We start from the raw sequence: 16,770 nt of genomic DNA on the forward strand, positions 1-16,770 counted from the left end.
ATAAACAAAAGATTGCCCACCATATTGCCAGGCTTTATTCTGGGCACAGAACTAGATAGGCAAGAGGCCTACTTTCGTGGAGCTTTTATTGATGAGGTGCAGGCAGAAAAGTACACGAATAAATGAATCAGATCATTTCCGATTGAATAAGTAGGAAGGAAACAATAAAACTAGTGATATAATTGATACGATAATAAATGATACAGCAGCGGAGGGAGTGCCGGAAGGTAGAGGCAGTATTAGTGTAGTCAGGGAAGAACCCTCTGAGAGGACAGGTGACTTGAGAACTTTAGGATGAGAAATGTGGCAGCATTTTCCAGGCGGACAAAAAGGGTAAGAGCAGAAGCCCTGAGGCAATACTAGCTTGGCTATTGAAGCAAAGCTAAAGTTAATGTTGCTGAATAAAGCTTCGTGAGCAAGGGGATATAGGCCAAGGTTGGAGGCACCAACAGCAAGTCAGGGGAAAGGCTCACGCAAAGTGGGGTAACTCGATCCGATTGAATGGAATAAGGCGCCTAAGAGGCAGGGACCAGGCTGTCCGGCTCTCGGACAAGTTTCCATTCCGCGAAGCCGCCGGCATGTGCAACCGGGCTGAGGCAACCGGTCAGAAAAGGTTCCGGGATCAGGGGCCAAAGGGCAAAGGCCTGCGGGGAAAGGGGAGTGTTAGTGTGACACATTGGTGTCGCGGGCGTCAAGGCAGCACCGAAGCCTAACGCGGCTAGCAAGTAGATCCTGTCGCCGCCCCCAGAATCACCCCGCCTTTAATTCTCACTAGCAACCTCCGCCCGGCCGGGCCTAGTCTTTCAACCGCGGCAGCAAGTCCCTCTTCCAAACGTTAGGAGACGCTACCTCCCGAATGATAGGGAGATGAAATAATTTATGGTTAGGGCAAAGTCTTATGTAACATAGGCCTTTTTATTTCTGTCATGTTTCACCTTACGGTTTTCCAGAAAAAAACTTGCTTCCTGGTTTCCTCTCCAAGTCATCCCCTCCAACAGCGAGACTATTGGTTTGGCCTCTAGGCCCGGATTGGCTGAAGGTTTACGCCTAGGCCAGGGATTGGAGAACGTTGGTTCCTTACGTATTCCCCACGCCTATTGGTTCGTTTTCCCGGTTTCTGGGCGGAGTAGTTACGGACGGTTTCCACCTTCTTGTTTACGGAGCGCGTAGTTGTAGCGCTCTCTGAGTGCCGTGGTTCTCTCCAAAGTTTCCTCTTTAGCTCCTCGGACCAATTGGGTCCCTGCTCCACCCTCAACCTCTCCCTTGCACGTCTTCCATGTGGTACGGCCCTCACCTTTAGAGCGGAGGCACGAGCGTATGCCTGTCGCGTTCCTCCGCCCGCCCTTGTGGAGCTGCTTCCCCTGGCGGGTGCGCTTGGTACAGTCCGCGCCGCCTCCTTCCCTTGCTGCGGTGCCCCCCCTCGGGTCCGTGGCTCTTGGTGCCGCCCTGGAGAACCAGGTCATCAGCCGGTTCCCGTGAAAACAAAAACAATCGGCGGTCGCGGGCCGCCGAACGCATTGAGCGAGGACTGGGGACGCGGGACCGGGTGGGGCGAGCAACCCGGAGTGGCGGTGACGCGCCGGGGGCCGGGCGCCATGGGGCAGGCAGGCACGGGCTGCGCGGGTCTCTCCCGGCGCCGGGGCTAGAGTGCCCGCCGCTTCAGCAGCCTGCGCCGCCCGCCTGGGGGACGAGGAGCAGGACGCGGCCTCGGCCGGGCCCGGGCCGAACGACTGCGATCACCCGGGCGCCGGGGAGCCGAGCGCCGCCGTCGCCGCCGCCGAGATGGATCAGTGCGTGACGGTGGAGCGCGAGCTGGAGAAGGTGCTGCACAAGTTCTCCGGCTACGGGCAGCTGTGCGAGCGCGGCCTGGAGGAACTCATTGACTACACGGGCGGCCTCAAGCATGAGATCCTGCAGAGCCACGGTAGGGCGGCCCGGGTGGGCGCATGGGGCCGGGCCCCTCCGGCCCGCGCCCTTCAGGCCATGGCGGGCCGGGAGGGGTGCCCTAGGAGGGCCGTTCCCTGCCTCCCCGAGCGCGCGGAGACCCCTGTGACTCCCCCCCTCCACCCCATTTCGCCTCATTTGCCTCGAACCTGCCCGACCTGGTTAACTAAGAGTGAGCGCAACCCACCCGTAAATCCATCCCGGAGCCGGGTTCATGTTAAACCCGCGTGGGGGTCGGCCCGCCGCACCTGCAAACCTCCGGCCTCCTGGATCGGTGCTCCTTGCCCCCATAGGCCTGGAAGGTCTCGCGTCGTACCCGCGGTGCGGTGCCGCGGGCTGGAGGTGCGCGAATTGCGTTGGATCCAAGAGTCTGGGTGATGGAGAATGAGAGATAAGAAGCTCATTTCTTTTCCCCTGTTCCAAATCTTTGGTCGGGGACTGACTTTCTTTTTTACTTTTTTTATTTAATTAGAAAGTCGAGTGTTATTCTTAGCCGTGGATTAACAGAACAGCCGCTCCTTGCAACTTCAGAATTTGCTGTGTGGAAGCAGCGCTGACATGATTCCTAGGGAATTAGCTGAATCAAACTGGTTAGCTCTCCTAGTGTAGCCTGTGATGAGACTGAGGAAGAACAGGCAATTATCCCTGAAGCAAATTGTGGCACAGGTTGTTAGTTACTTCCCTTAATTAGTCAAGTTTTTCCTTGTTTTCCTTTAAGAAAACAGATTTTCCGTAGAACATCTTTTACCCAGGTTATTTCGTTGCTTCCCTAGGCCCTGGGGGCAGACACTACCAAAGTTAACTTGTGGAAGTTGGTAGGGAAGGGTTTTTTTTGTTTTTGTTTTTCGTTTTTAAATAACTTTAAAGATCTGGTGTCCTTACATTGAAATATTCACTTCTGATTAAAAGGTAAAGGACTTTAATAAGTTTATTCAGGAGGTTGGGAGGGGGCCTTTTCAACTCGTAGGGTGAAATTTATGTAAAGGAAGGTTGGTAGCTCAGGTAAAGGATACTTGTGGCAGATGGGATGAGGGCAGTGACACTATCTGAGTGGCTCTCCTCCTTCATTCTTCTACACCTTCCTTTCTCAGACAGATTTCAGTTGAGAGTAAGTGCTAGTCCATGGTAAGGGAGTCTTATAACAACACCTCATTCTGGGCTCCGGCAGTCACTTTTGAACTCTGGAGAAGAAGCAAACCTGCAACTGTAGTCGGGGTAAGAGTTGAAATATATTAATGTGGAAAAATGAGCAGATCTAGATGGTTGCTTGTGAAGGCGAATGGCGGTGGAGTGGTCTGGGAATCCTGGGAAGGCTCTGGTGAATTTGGTTTTGGACAAGTGAGATAAAGAGAAGTCAAGGGCTTAATGTTTACTGGTGGCTGAAGATGCATAGATGGAGTTCGGGAGAAAAGGTGTTGGTCTGGAAAAAGAATATAAAAGAATATCATTTTTTAGCTTAATTTGCCAGAAGTTCAAGGATTGTACTGAGCTCTGATTCTTATCTTTGATTATTTTGATTAAACTTAAGTTTCTCTTAATTTCCCCAACTCTGAGAGAAGAGGAGAGCACTGATGTCATTTAGTTGTACAAGCCTTTAAATGAGTTACCCTGTAAGCAAGAATTTTGGTCTTATTTAAGGTTCAGTACGGTCGATCCGTTTGGGATCATTTCCAGTGTGCCCTTGATCTAATTTGGATAGTGCATTGGTACTTCTCAAACTTCTCTCACCCATGTGCACTCTTATTTTTCAGATGGATTTATGATTTTACTGAAATCTATTTGTCATCATTCCAGGCAGTGATAGTTGTGGTCATAGATTTGGTATGTTGGGCATAATAAACTACATATTAAAAATCATAACTATTAAAATATTCTTTTACATACAGGTAAAATCACTGTTCATATCAGTGGTATGGGAACTATATTTTGGACAACTCTTGATTAACAGATAAACAGTATGGATAAATTTAAGTGATTTGACTTGTGATTATATGCTTTTTAGCATTTTTTTTTCTGTTGGCAAATATATTTATATACTTCCTTTTGTGGTGGAAGGAACAACAGAAAAGAACTATATGTCTTGTATTGCTGATGTTCTAAATTCACATTTAGTAATAGAAGAGTAGACTGAAACAATTGTTGAACAGTTTTATGACATGTTTAAAGTGCTTAGGAAAATGTCAACCTTTGTAAGAGTAAAGTGCAGTTTTTAAAAAAAAAATAACTTCAGGCTGTTCTAAAGGAAGTCTTAATATGGTTTCTGAAAGTGATTCTCAAGGAATTTTCTAAATTTAAATTTATTTTGAGTAGATAATACATTCAAATGGGATAAATTCAAATGATCAAAAAAGATACCCAGTAAAAACATTTTCTCTCACTCTTTCTTATTCCTGGACCACTTAATTGGCCACCTCACAGACAAAATTTCCAGAAAAAGTTTTTAAGGGAGTTCAGGGAAATAATTTGTCACTATTTATTTTGAATTTGAAGCACTGGACTTGTAATTCTACTTACTGTGATTTAGGCTTAGTATTATCTCAATTTGCAAGTTGATAAAGACAATTTCATTTGTGGGAAGTATCTAAAACTTTTTTTTCGTGTGGTGTAAGTAGTAAAACTCATTTAAACCATGATCCTCTACTTTTATCTTTTCGGTGAATCAAAGAGAATTTAGTTACTGGTTGCAGAACTGTTTCCTTTCTAAAAATTTGAGGGTGACTAATGAGAAGGTAAGTAGGCAATTAAGCATGGAAGAAAAAAACAAATTATGGTGGTCACATTTTTAATTTCTGTGGGATGATCTTGTAACGGTAGACGGAAACCAAAGGTCCAGGGGTCATATGTTAGGTGTAACTTTTCATTCTAGAATTTGGATTTTACATATTGTTCATATGTATTGAAAAGTAGGCTTATATTATCAGTTCTTTCTGTGTTTCAGAGCATACCAGCGTTAAATGAATGTAAAAGGATTAGGATCAGGGTGGACTAGCTTTGTTTACTTATTCAGCCTTATCCTTTGGTGTACTTGGAGTAGGCTACATAGCCTGGTTTCTCATTTGTTAACCAAACTTTTTGCTAAATACTAACAAGACATTGTTGCAGGAATAATGACTGAGTTTTAAATTGAATAAAATTTGATATCTACATTTAATATATAGTCTGGAAAGTAGCAGCTATGGGTGGATAACAGTGGTCATTGTTCAGATACTCTAAGAGAAGAACAACTAGTAACCAAACTACTTGAGCTATTTTAGATGGTGAGAATAATAGGTCATTGTTGGTGTTTCCAGTTGGGTTTAGAAGCAGATTTAACTTTGTCAGCCATTCCTTTCCAGGCTCATCTAGGAGAGAATTCTTTGTTATTTGGCACCTTTTTCATTCACACGGGTATATTACTCAGGATTCTTTTGGTTGCAGGTGGCAGAATAGTTTTAATTAAAATGGTATTTGTTGACTCACAACTAAATAGGCTGAGGGTAGGCCAGGCTTGGCTCCAGGAGTACAAAGGATGTCATAAGGACTGGTCTTGTTCTCTTTCTCTCAGCTGTGCTTTCCATGGTTGGTTTTATTCTCAAAGGAGCTTTCTCCACAAAGAGGTAAGGATGGCCAATGGAGCTCATGTCATCCTTACTACTAGCGACCCCAAAGACAGGAACATGCCTTTTGTCTGCGTTTCCAAGAAAATTACCAGGAACTTATTTCTATTGCCTTGGTTTGGGTCATATAATCCTCTTCCTGATTCAGTAATCAAGGCCAGGGCATGGAGTTCATTGGCCACCTTGGTCTGTGCTTGCCCTTTGTCAGTAGATGTCTGGTCATGTGATTCACTGTTGATTAGATAGAGGAGTTTTAGAAAGGAAAAATTGCACCTAGGACAGAAATTATTATAGTTATAAGTATTTGAGTTATATCGAGTCAGATGTTTTCTTGATTAGCCCAACCTTTGTTTCTCAGTTTTTGCTTTGCCTCCTAACTATAATCTTATAATTCAAATATTTAATAGTTAGTATGACTTAATATGTAGACTAGAGAAAACAACTTGATTCATGTTACCTTTGGGAATTTATTTGAAATTGCTTTAATGCTCGACATAATAAAACCCATTTCCTTAGGTTATTTTATCATTTAAGTAGTTTCTAACTTTGTATAATAACAAGGATAAACTCACCAGCACTTCTGTGATACTGTCATATTAGGGTTAATAGAGAAATCTCCATTGTTTTCATGTCTTAGTCCGTTAGTTATTAGAATGGTGAAAATGGTGTTTGAGCAAACTATGCACTTCGGATATTAAAACCTACTTGTTTTTATTTTTAGTCTTTATCTGTAAAACCTTTGAAAATAACCCTAAAACACAATTTAAGGGAGAATTGTGCAGGGCCCTGGGCCATAGGTATGTACTTGGAGCCTGTGGTACCCCATGTAATTCCAGAAGTTGGTACATACCAGGGAGATGATGATCTCTAACTGGGCATTTCTTTGGAAGCTCCAAGAATTTGTAGAAAAGTGGCAGAAACTTTCAGTCTTCTTAGATTAGGTGCTAGTCTAATGATTCAAAGAATAGGGACTAGAATCTCCAGGACTTGAAGCTTTTAGAAATATACTTTCACTTTGGGTGGGTTTGGTGATTGTATGTTGATCTCAGAATAGTTCTTTGGGAACATTGTTTGGAGAATCCATAATAAGGCTTATATTGCCAAGTCTTTCTCCACTTAAAAGGAATAGTAATTTCCTTTTGCACCGTGATACAGTGTATGCTGTGTATTATCTTTCGTAAGTTTGCTGTATCTGTGGAATCCATGTAAGTTTATCTTACTGCAGGGGTCCCCAACCCCCAGGCCTTAGACAGGTAATGGTCCTGGCTTGTAAGGAACCAAGCTGCACAGCAGGAGGTGTGTGGCAGGCAAGACAGTGAAGCTTCATCTGTATTTGTAGCTCTCCCCAGAGCTAGCATCCCGGCCTCAGCTCCACCTCAGATCATCAGGCTTTAGATTCTCATAGGAACACCTATCCCTGTTGCCAAAAAGATTGGGGATTGCTGTCTTATTGATATATTAAGGGGGGGAGATAAAGAGAGACTTCTTTTAAAAGAAACATGCAGGGCCTCAGTCCTCCAGGAACTCGTAGGCCAGTTGAGGAGATGAGTTTGTACTTATCCTTAAACAAAGACAGAACACAATTTTGTTCTTGAGCTCAGGAGATCTGGGTTTGAATCTTTGCTCTGACATTTATTGGTTCTACAATCTTGCTTAGCCTGTTTCCTTTTTAGTAAACTAATAACTTATATCACAGAGTTATGGAAATTAACTAGGTAATAGATGCGAATTGGCTTTGACATCTGTAAAATAAGGTGTATTTGTTATTTTTTAGGTCTGTGCCTTTAATCAGTGTTAAGCATTGTTTTAATTGAGACAGTCTTTAGGTGTATTTATTACTGATTATGTTAAAAAACATTCTTTGCCCAGGGATCTGTCTGCTTAATACTGTAAGGAATACTCAAAAGGTTTAAGAGAGTCTTCAAGAAATTTTAGTTGGATCATGAGATTAGACTTTTACATTTGAGAGGGGAAGAATAACAAAGAACATGGCATAGTATGTATAACTGTTTCTGTTTGGTACAAATACTAGAAATTCAGAGAAATGGGAAGGGAAGGAGCCCTTAGAAAGAACTGCATGGAGAAGCAGGGTAGGTATTTTAATTAAATTTTAGGGCACCTGGTCAATAGTAGCTAATCACCAATTATAAGTGAAACTAGGCTAAGTCTTTTAGGAGTTACAGAGGGTAAGCAATTGTTCTCATGCCCTAAGAACTTTCTGTCTTGTTAGGGATATGAGACTGGTATGTTTTTAATAAACACAAACAATGCCCTGTAACATAAGGCCATATACAGATAGTCCCCTTATAGGATGGTTCCACTTATGATTGCTTAACTTTACAATGGCGCACAAGCTATATACACATTCAGTAGAAACCATGCTTCGAGTTTTGAATTTTGATCTTTCCCTGGGTTAGTGATATGTAGTACAATACATGATGCTGTACAGCAGCAGCAAGCCACAGTTCCCAGTCAGCCACATGATCACCCGGGTACACAGTTGATACCCTATAGTGTATTCATTGTGTGAGATGATTTTGCCCAACTATAGGCTAATGTAAGTGTTCTGAGCATGTTTAAGGTAGACGAGGCTAAGCTGTGATGTTCAGTAGGTTACGTGTCTTAAATCCATTTCAATTTATACTATTTTCAACTTACGATGGGGGTTATTTCTGAATAACTCCCATCGTAAGTTGAGGAGCATCTGTATATAGGCCAAATGCTGATTGGTACAAACAAGAAGGCATGGGAGGTGAGACAGGGAGAGACTTCTAACCTGTGGGAAGTTTCAGTAACAGATCGAATGAGGGTAGTAGGAAGATAGGATGGAGTGCCAAGAGAGGAGGTTGGTAAGAACAAAGGTGCAGAGGAGTGAGAGTGCAAGAGACATTTGGGGATCAGTGGAGGACCAAGGTGGGGAAAATGGGGTAGGAGAATTTCAATTAAATTGGAAACAGGTTTTATATACTCATGGATACCTGAGAAAGTAGTAGACTGGAAAGATATTGATGACTTTGGTTGGGAGGGCTTTTTGAACTGGGAGGGACATGGTTAGAGACCAATTGTCAGCAGCATTTATTAAGCTGGTTGGAGTTGGAGTGAGGTTTGGCATGAAGACTACTAATTAAGGTTAAGTGTCAATCTAGATCTGATGAAATAGGGACTGGTTCATGGAATGGATGGAGTCTGGGAGAGTAGGAGAGAAGGGCTGGAGAAATCAAAGGTTAATATAAGGTTTTGAGCACGAGTGAAAGGTAGACAATTATGGAACCAGGAAGAAAAGAGGAATGCTAGGAGAGGAGAAGGTAGAAATTTGAGTTCGATTTTTAAATATGAAATTCACATTTAAATACTAAAACCTTATGAGGTTTAGCCTTTCATTTTAAAGATACAGAGATGCCTAGAGATAATTTTTTACATTTTGAATATGAAGAGAGTTAGTAGGCTATCTAAAGTGGACTGCCCAGCAGACATTTGCAGCTACATCCACTTTTTCTTCTCTCCCTCCGGTTCTTGCCTTATAGTCTACTTTTTGAAGCCATTCCCTTCTTTCTTGTGGCATTTTGGTCTAGCTCGCTGCTCCAGGAGCACTGTCAGTCTGTTCCATGTAATTTAGCTATTTTAAAAAAATTTTTAAATCTTTTTTTCCCCCTGTAATTTAGCTCTCAAATATAAACTTACTTGTTTTTTTTTATTTCCTTATTCTTGGTTTTGCAGTACTAGGTTATGATTTGGTGCAATAGATCAGAACACCTGCCTGCATCCACTGTTCTGTTCTGTCAGGGGTTCACCGACAAATAACTATACTTTCCTTTGCAGATTTACCAACTATTAATATACTGAAAAAAGTTTCTTTTGTTTTCAGTGTATACTGTCTGTGGTAAAATAAATGAATGAATGAATGAATGAAAGTACATTCTATTTGTGTCTTTTCCTTCCCCTGAGTACATCTCTATTGAGCAGCTGCTGTGTCCTAGGTGCTTTGGTAGCTCATAAGAAGTGTAAAACTTTAATAGGCCAATTTAGGTTGTCACTCACAGTATGATAGTCCTTGTATTATTTTTGTAATACCAACCTTACCTTTTCAAGTTTCAAGTTTTTATATTTTAATATTTTGCAAGCGTATTAATGTTTACTTTGTCAACTACTACTTTAGAATCAATCTTGGACCTTTTTATCCTTTATCTCTTTCTACTCCCGTCCTAATTTTTTTAATCTGTCTAGTACACAGTTTGTACCCTGAACATGGCTGGACAGTCATTTGGTGCTCAGTAAATGTTAATTGAATTAAATGTCATAATTTTCCCTTCCTTAAGTCTTTAGGGTTTCATTTTGTGTGTTTTCTGGTATGAAGACTTTTTTTTTGTAAGAGTGGGGTAAGGTAGATAACTTTCCCCCTCACAGCCTTCTCCCCTTGATAGCCTTCTTAATGATGCCCAGTCTTTTGGCTTTTCCTACTTTAATTTCTTTCTTAAAAGAACTAATCTAGAATGGACTCTGGATCATAGCTCTAGGAGATCTGAGTTTTAGGTACGGTTAGGATTGTTTACTAAATGAATTTCTTTGTATTTACATTCAGACTGTGTGCCATTTTGCTTTCCATTTAATTTCAAATTTAAGCTCTCTGTCCATATTGTTAAAGTAGAGTTAACTTTTAAAAACTCGAAAGAGCTCAGATGCAATATATGTAATATTTATAAATTTATATATTTAAAAATTTTCCTGGATAGTCAAAACATTGTTAAGTCGAATCTTTGTGATTTCTGGGGAATCCTGCTATTTATTTTTACCAAAATATATAGTTTTAGATGGTGAAGTTTTCAGCCTTTTTGGAAATCTGAATAATCATCATCAACCTTTCGTGTTCCTTATCATTTTTTATAATATGCACTCAATTACATGGGTCTCATCTCTCATGTGTTTGACTCTTAGGCAGCATGTGCTTAATGGTGTAATTGACACCTCTAAATTGCCTTTTATAGTCCAAATTAGAACTTATGATTATCTGCCAGTGAGCAGACATATCAAGCTATAGCCTTGTAGTGCTGCCTATCAACCAGCTGTTTAGTTTTAGAAACATTATCTTTCTTTAACAGTATGTATACAGTTATTTGAGGGTCCCTCCCAATCATAAAAATAAGTATCAAAATTGAAAATGCAGTTACTGAGTAAGGATGAGAAACATAGTTTTCATTCTCATTGTTATCTTTGTCTTGATTGTATTAGATGGCCCTAAATGATGAGCAAATTTTGTCACATAGTTGGCCATAGCTTGTTTTAAGCCATGTGATCAGTAATATAGGAAAATAATAGATATATGTGCAAAATGCTAAACTATATTGAAGATTATTTATAAAACCAGCATATAACTAGAATTTTATGATTTTTTACTTTGTGAGAACCAGCCACCCCTTTTAACGTGTAAGTTGTTTTTACCTTACAACATTCTGGCTTGGAATACACTTTTACAGGAACATACTATGTATTAAAGTTGAGGTGTATTTAATTTCATTGACAAACCTTGGGATTTTTTTTTTCACAAGCAAGGAAACTGGCTTAGAACACAAGCCCATAAATTCTTATTCCAAGTTTTAACCTACATTTTAAAGTTCTTCTTTTCTTTTTTGCGGGAGTTGTTATTTGGAAGAGGGAAGAAACATAACTGGAGTAGCTCTATTTTGTGAATGTTTTATTTGAAAATTGGTGTGTGTGTGTGTATATGTGTGTGTGTGTGTGTGTGTGTGTGTATTGACTGATATATTTATTTGGTATTGGGAAAATTTAGGCTGCAATGCTATTGCATAGTATGCACTAAACATCCTGTAAGAGAGTGGAGGATCAGCAAACTGCTGAGTGTGAAACCGTTGACAGTTTTCATAGCGTGTTGGTTCAGAGTGCATTGGTAGTGCCATAGTCTCCACTGCTGGCCTTGAAATTGAGAATATGTAATATACAATTTATTATTTTTCTATTCAGTTAGTTACTGAATGCTTAATATGTGCCTGTTACCCTGTTAAACACTGGGGATCAAAAATCCTATTCCTATCTTTAAGTAATATGTGGGCGGTGATAGACAAATATTTACAATGAAATATGAAACTCTTATAGGGAAGTATTTATATTGAAGTGTGAAACTATGATAGAGTAGTACAAGATATTATGGAAACATTTTTCTAATTTGTTGTTTCTGTAAAACCAATGTACATAAATCCTAACTTGGCTCTGCAGTGAAGCCCAGGGGTGGAGCTTGAAGTCTATGCTTGATTCTCTAAGTACAGTTTGGGAGTTAATCCAAGTATGCTTAATTCTGTTTGGTGAATGTCTGATTTTGGAGGAAGCCATGACTATTCCAATTTCTGAGCAGATCATCTTTAAAACCTATTTAGAAAAGATGCTTTTCTGTATTGAAGGAAAATTGTCTATAACTTAGACCAATCATGTGTAGTGGTTCTTTGCTTGGATTTAAATCTCTTATTGACATGCTAATTATTTTACTTGTTGAATCAAGTCATAATAAAAGGAACCTTACTTGTGTGGTACAACCACTTAGATAGTTTGGTAGTTTCTGACAACTGAACATACTCTGACCGTAAGATGTAGCAATTACTCCTTGATATTTACCTTAAGGAGCTGAAAGCTGAAGTTTAAACAGAAACCTGCACATGGATATTTATAACAGCTTTAGTCATAATTGCCCAAACTTGGAAGGAACCAAGATGTCCTTTAGTAGGTGAATGGGTAAATAAACTGTGGTAGATTCAGACAATGGAATGTTATTCAGCACTAAAAAGAGTTGGGCTGTCAAGTCATGGAAAGACATGGAGGAACCTTAAATACATATTACTAAGTGAAAGAAACCAGTCTGAAAAGGCTATAGATTCCAACTACATGACATTTCTGAGAAAGGCAGAACTATGGAGACAATAAAAAGACCAGTGGTTGCTAGGGGTAGGGTGGAAGAGAGAGATATGAATGAATAGGCAGAGCATAGAGGGTTTTTAGGGCAGTGAAAATGCTCTATGATAGTATAGTGATGGATATATATTATACATTTGTCAAAACCTACAGAATGTGCAAAAGCAATGGGAGAGGCTTTGCATGTGTGGGGACAAGATGTAAATGGGAAATCTCTGTACCTTCTCAGTTATGTTGCGAACTTAAACCTCTAAAAATATAAACTTTTTTTTTAAAGTACTTGTGGTGACTAAATGATGAGCACTGCCTCAGAACTATTTCCTTCATTATTGTGTATAGGGCCCGAGTCCACAAAGTTAATTGCATTGAAAGACAGTTGGCACAGGATTTCATCCAGGGTGAAAAGTGACCACCACAGTGGCCATCCTGGATTCCATCATTCACCTTCAGATCTAGTTTAGTTATGGTAAAGATGGCTGTCACAGTAATTCCTCACGGCTTTACCTTTAGGAACTGGGTGCAATTAGATTTCTTTCACAGAAGGGTTCTCCTAGAAACATTTTGTTTTCAGATGGGGAAGTCAGAAGAATAGTAGAAGTCTCCCTTTAGGTCTTAGAAGTTTGATTTCACTCAGTTTGATTATTACAGTGATTTTCAAACCTGTTTTTACCTTTGGCTATATTCCACTGAATCCATTTGAAAATGCATTAGTGGACTCTTTCTCTTTGAACAGGGCTTTCCCGGGGTTCTCTTTCAGATTATTCCATTATACTTTTCTTGTGCTTCCAAATACTTTGTAGAAATTATTTTTCCTCTGGGCATACCAAAAACTCTGTGTTAATTAATTGACTTTATACTACTAGTATCTATCATTTATAAACTTGACAACCAAAAGTATAGGGACTTACAGATAGTAAAGGAAGAGAACAGCAGCATCAAACTCCAGATTATAACTTGCTAAAATTTGAAAATACGGATTTCAAGGTTGCAGCATGGAAGTTCATTTGGTTAAGTTCCAAATAATCTCTCTTTCAGCTTGGTCTCTGCTTTTTGTTCGCTAAGCTATTGTTTACTTTGTTGTCTTTTGATTGTAGACACAAACATGACTAGATGGATAGGAGTTGTGGCTTGCTTTTTAAAGTTTTTTAAATTGAGATGTAGTTCACAAACTGTAAAAGTCGCCTTTTTAAAGTATACAACTAACTGGCTTTTAGTATATTCAGAGTGGTACAGCCATTACCAGAACATTTTCATTACTCCCCAAAGAAATCTCGTACTCATTAACCATCACTCTCCATTTCTCCCTTCCCCCATCCCATGGCAACCATGAATCTACTTCTGTCTGTAGATTTGCCGTAATGTGTGACTATTTGTGTTTGGCTTAATTCACTTAACATAATGTTTTCAAGGTTTATCAATGTTGTGGTATGTATCAGTGCTTTATTCCTTTTAATGGTTGAATAATATTTCATTGAATGGATATGCCATATTTTGTTTATCCAGGCATCATTTAGACTTTTAGCTGTTATGAATAATACTTCATGTACTGTGTGGACATGTTTTCAGTTATCTTGGGTATATACCTAGGAGAGGAATTTCTGGGTCATATGGCAACTCTAACTTTCTGAGGAGCCGTCAAAGTGTTTTCTATAGCAGCTGCACCATTTTACATTACACTGGCAATGTATCAAAGATTCTAAATTCTCCACATCCTTGCCAACACTCTTGTTGTCATCCATCTTTTTCATTATAGCTACCCCAGTGGGTCTGAAGTAGCTTCTCGTTGTAGTTTTGATTTTTCATTTCCTTATTGACTAATGATGTGGAGCATCTTTCCCTGTGCTTATTGATTATTTGTATAACTTCTTTGGGAAAAAATGTCTATTTGAATCCTTCGCCCATTTTTTGTTACTTGTTTTGTTATTGTTGAGTTGTAAGAGTTATTTATATGTTCTGGATATTAGACCTTATCTGATGTATGATTTGCAAGTATTTTCTTTCATTCAGTGGGTTGTCTTTTTCACTTTCTTGGTAGTGTTTGAAGCTCAAAAGTCTTAATTTTGATGAAGTACAGTTTAATTACTTTTTTCTTTGGTTGCTTGTGCCTTTGGTATCATGACTCTATAAGGTCAAGAATACACCCATTTTCTTCTAAGAATTTGATTTCAGCTTTTACATTTAGTTCTTTATTCCATTTTGAATTAATTTTTCTATATGGTGTGATTCTTTGAATGTGGAAATCTAGTTATCCCAGCACCATTTGTTGAGTATGGCTTTCTTTTTAACTTTTCTTTTCCCTTGCTTTGTTTACCATCATTCCAAATACTTAAATTAATAGTGCCTGCAAATGTGCAAGGCATATGATAAGATAGTGGCGTATATACGGTTTATGATAAGAACCTTGTCTTCCCTTGAGGACTTACATGCGGTTGAGACTGATGATAGCATATATATATATATGCGAAGTTGTTAAATGATGTATGATTCAGTGCCAGAGGGGTGTTGGAGAGAACAGAATTTGTTAGGAATTGAGAAGACTGATTAAGTTTAGGCAGAGAGGTTCATAGTGGAGACAAAGTCATTGAGGTTAGGTAAGGTTTGGGTATAGAAAGACCACAAATGGTCAGCAGAGCTACTGAAGCATATAGATTTTTGGGGGTGGGAGGACAAAATATCTATGGAACACACCTTTTGAGATTTTGAAATTTTCCTGACTTACCAAGTCTTCTCTTAGCCTAAATTATGTTGTTAACAGTTGGAAGCACCTGATACATACTTTGAAACTGTACTTAGAGAAAAGGGCAGTTTCTGTTTTGGCCATTTGATATTGGATTGGGTACCTATGGATACCATCTTCTGTTTGCTTATCTTTTTATATCTCTCAGTAGTTGTCATTGAGCCAGACTTTCTGTATTCCATCTTCACAGTCCCTGCAACCTTCTAGGATTTCTTTTCTTGAAACCCTAGAGAAACTGTTCTTGTTATGGTCACCGATAACTTCCACATTGTAAATCCAGTGGTCAGTCTCAGTTCACCTCTTACTTGACACTGTTGCGCATTTAACACAATTGGTAACTCCCTGCTCATTGAGACCTTTTCTTCACTTGGTTTCCCCAACACCAGGCTTTCTTGATTTTTCTCTGATATCACAGTTAGTGTTTCAGCAGTCTTCGTTAGTCTCCTTTTCCAATTCCTCTTCACCTTGGTCTCATGAACTTAGAGTTCCTGGGACTCTCTTTTGCCACTTTTTGTGTGTGTGTGTCTACACTTGCTCTCTAGGTAATTTCATTTAGTCTCACGGCTTTTAAGTATCACCTGTATGCCAGTGACTCACAGATTTGTATATCCAGCCCAGACATTACTCTTGAACTCCAGGTTTGTATATCTAGCTGACTCCTCCATGTATGCACTGGGGCAACTACTCAACATCTTAAATTTAACAAGCACCAAACTGAACTCTTTATCTTTCCCTTCCTCTCATACCTGCCCAGCCTTTGGTCTTTTTCATATTAATTGAAGACAGTTGCATCTTTCTAGTTGACTCAGGCTAAAAACTTTGAGGTCATCTGTGAGCTCGTTTGTTCCTTCGCATTGAGTCAGGAACTCCTACTGGCTTTACCTTCAGAACATATTCAGAATCCAACTGCTTCTCACCACCTCCATATCTAACATCCTGGTCTGAGCCATTGTCACCTGGATTGCTACCACAACCTCCTAACTTATCTCCCTGCTTCTGTTCTTGTACAGAACAGAGTTGTCAGCCAATTTTACCATATTAAAATCTTATGTCAGTTTATGTACCAGCTGTGCTCAAAAGCTGGCTGTGGATATCCCTTTCACTGGAAGCAGAAGCCAAAGTCTCTGCAATGCTACAAAGGCCCTACAAGATTACGACCCCCACTATTTCTTGAGCTTCTCTCCTCCTGTTTTCCTTTGTAGGAAATCTACTTTAGTCACACTGGCATCCTCACTAGTCCATGAATAGTCTAGGTGTAGTTCTACAATAGAGCTTTTGTCCCCTCAGCCTGGAATGCTTTTTCCTGTAGGGGAGGAAAATAATTTTTCCTTTACCGTTGTGAGTTCTTGGCTGCAACCCCTGTAATAAAAGACAGATTAACAAGAGAAAAACAAGCTTATGAACATGTATAGTTCATGTGTACAGGGTGATACTTAGGGGAAAATGAGTAACTCAAAGAGTAACTAAAGACAAAAAGGTATAGGGAGTCTAGTTATGGGAAGGTTACCAGGAAAAGCACAGTAAACAAGAGTATGGTTTGTTATGCAGATCTGAGTCCTACCTTCTCCATTGATAAAA

At 39.8% G+C, this 16,770-nt stretch overlaps 1 protein-coding gene across 3 annotated transcripts in view; it reads left to right on the forward strand.

Moving 5' to 3' along the window:
* Nucleotides 1-1,166: 1,166 nt before the first annotated feature.
* RMND5A (required for meiotic nuclear division 5 homolog A) overlaps nucleotides 1,167-16,770 on the forward strand; it is a 59,216-nt gene continuing 43,612 nt past the window's right edge. For all 3 annotated transcript variants that reach the window (XM_039852740.1, XM_039852741.1, XM_039852742.1), the window contains exon 1: nucleotides 1,167-1,924. In XM_039852740.1, coding sequence (XP_039708674.1) covers nucleotides 1,783-1,924 — 142 coding nt within the window. In that variant the 5' untranslated portion in view covers nucleotides 1,167-1,782. The remainder of the gene's footprint in view (nucleotides 1,925-16,770) is intronic.

Source organism: Pteropus medius, unplaced genomic scaffold (assembly GCF_902729225.1).
Source record: "Pteropus medius unplaced genomic scaffold, Ma_sr-lr_union100, whole genome shotgun sequence".
Taxonomy (NCBI): domain Eukaryota; kingdom Metazoa; phylum Chordata; class Mammalia; order Chiroptera; family Pteropodidae; genus Pteropus; species Pteropus medius.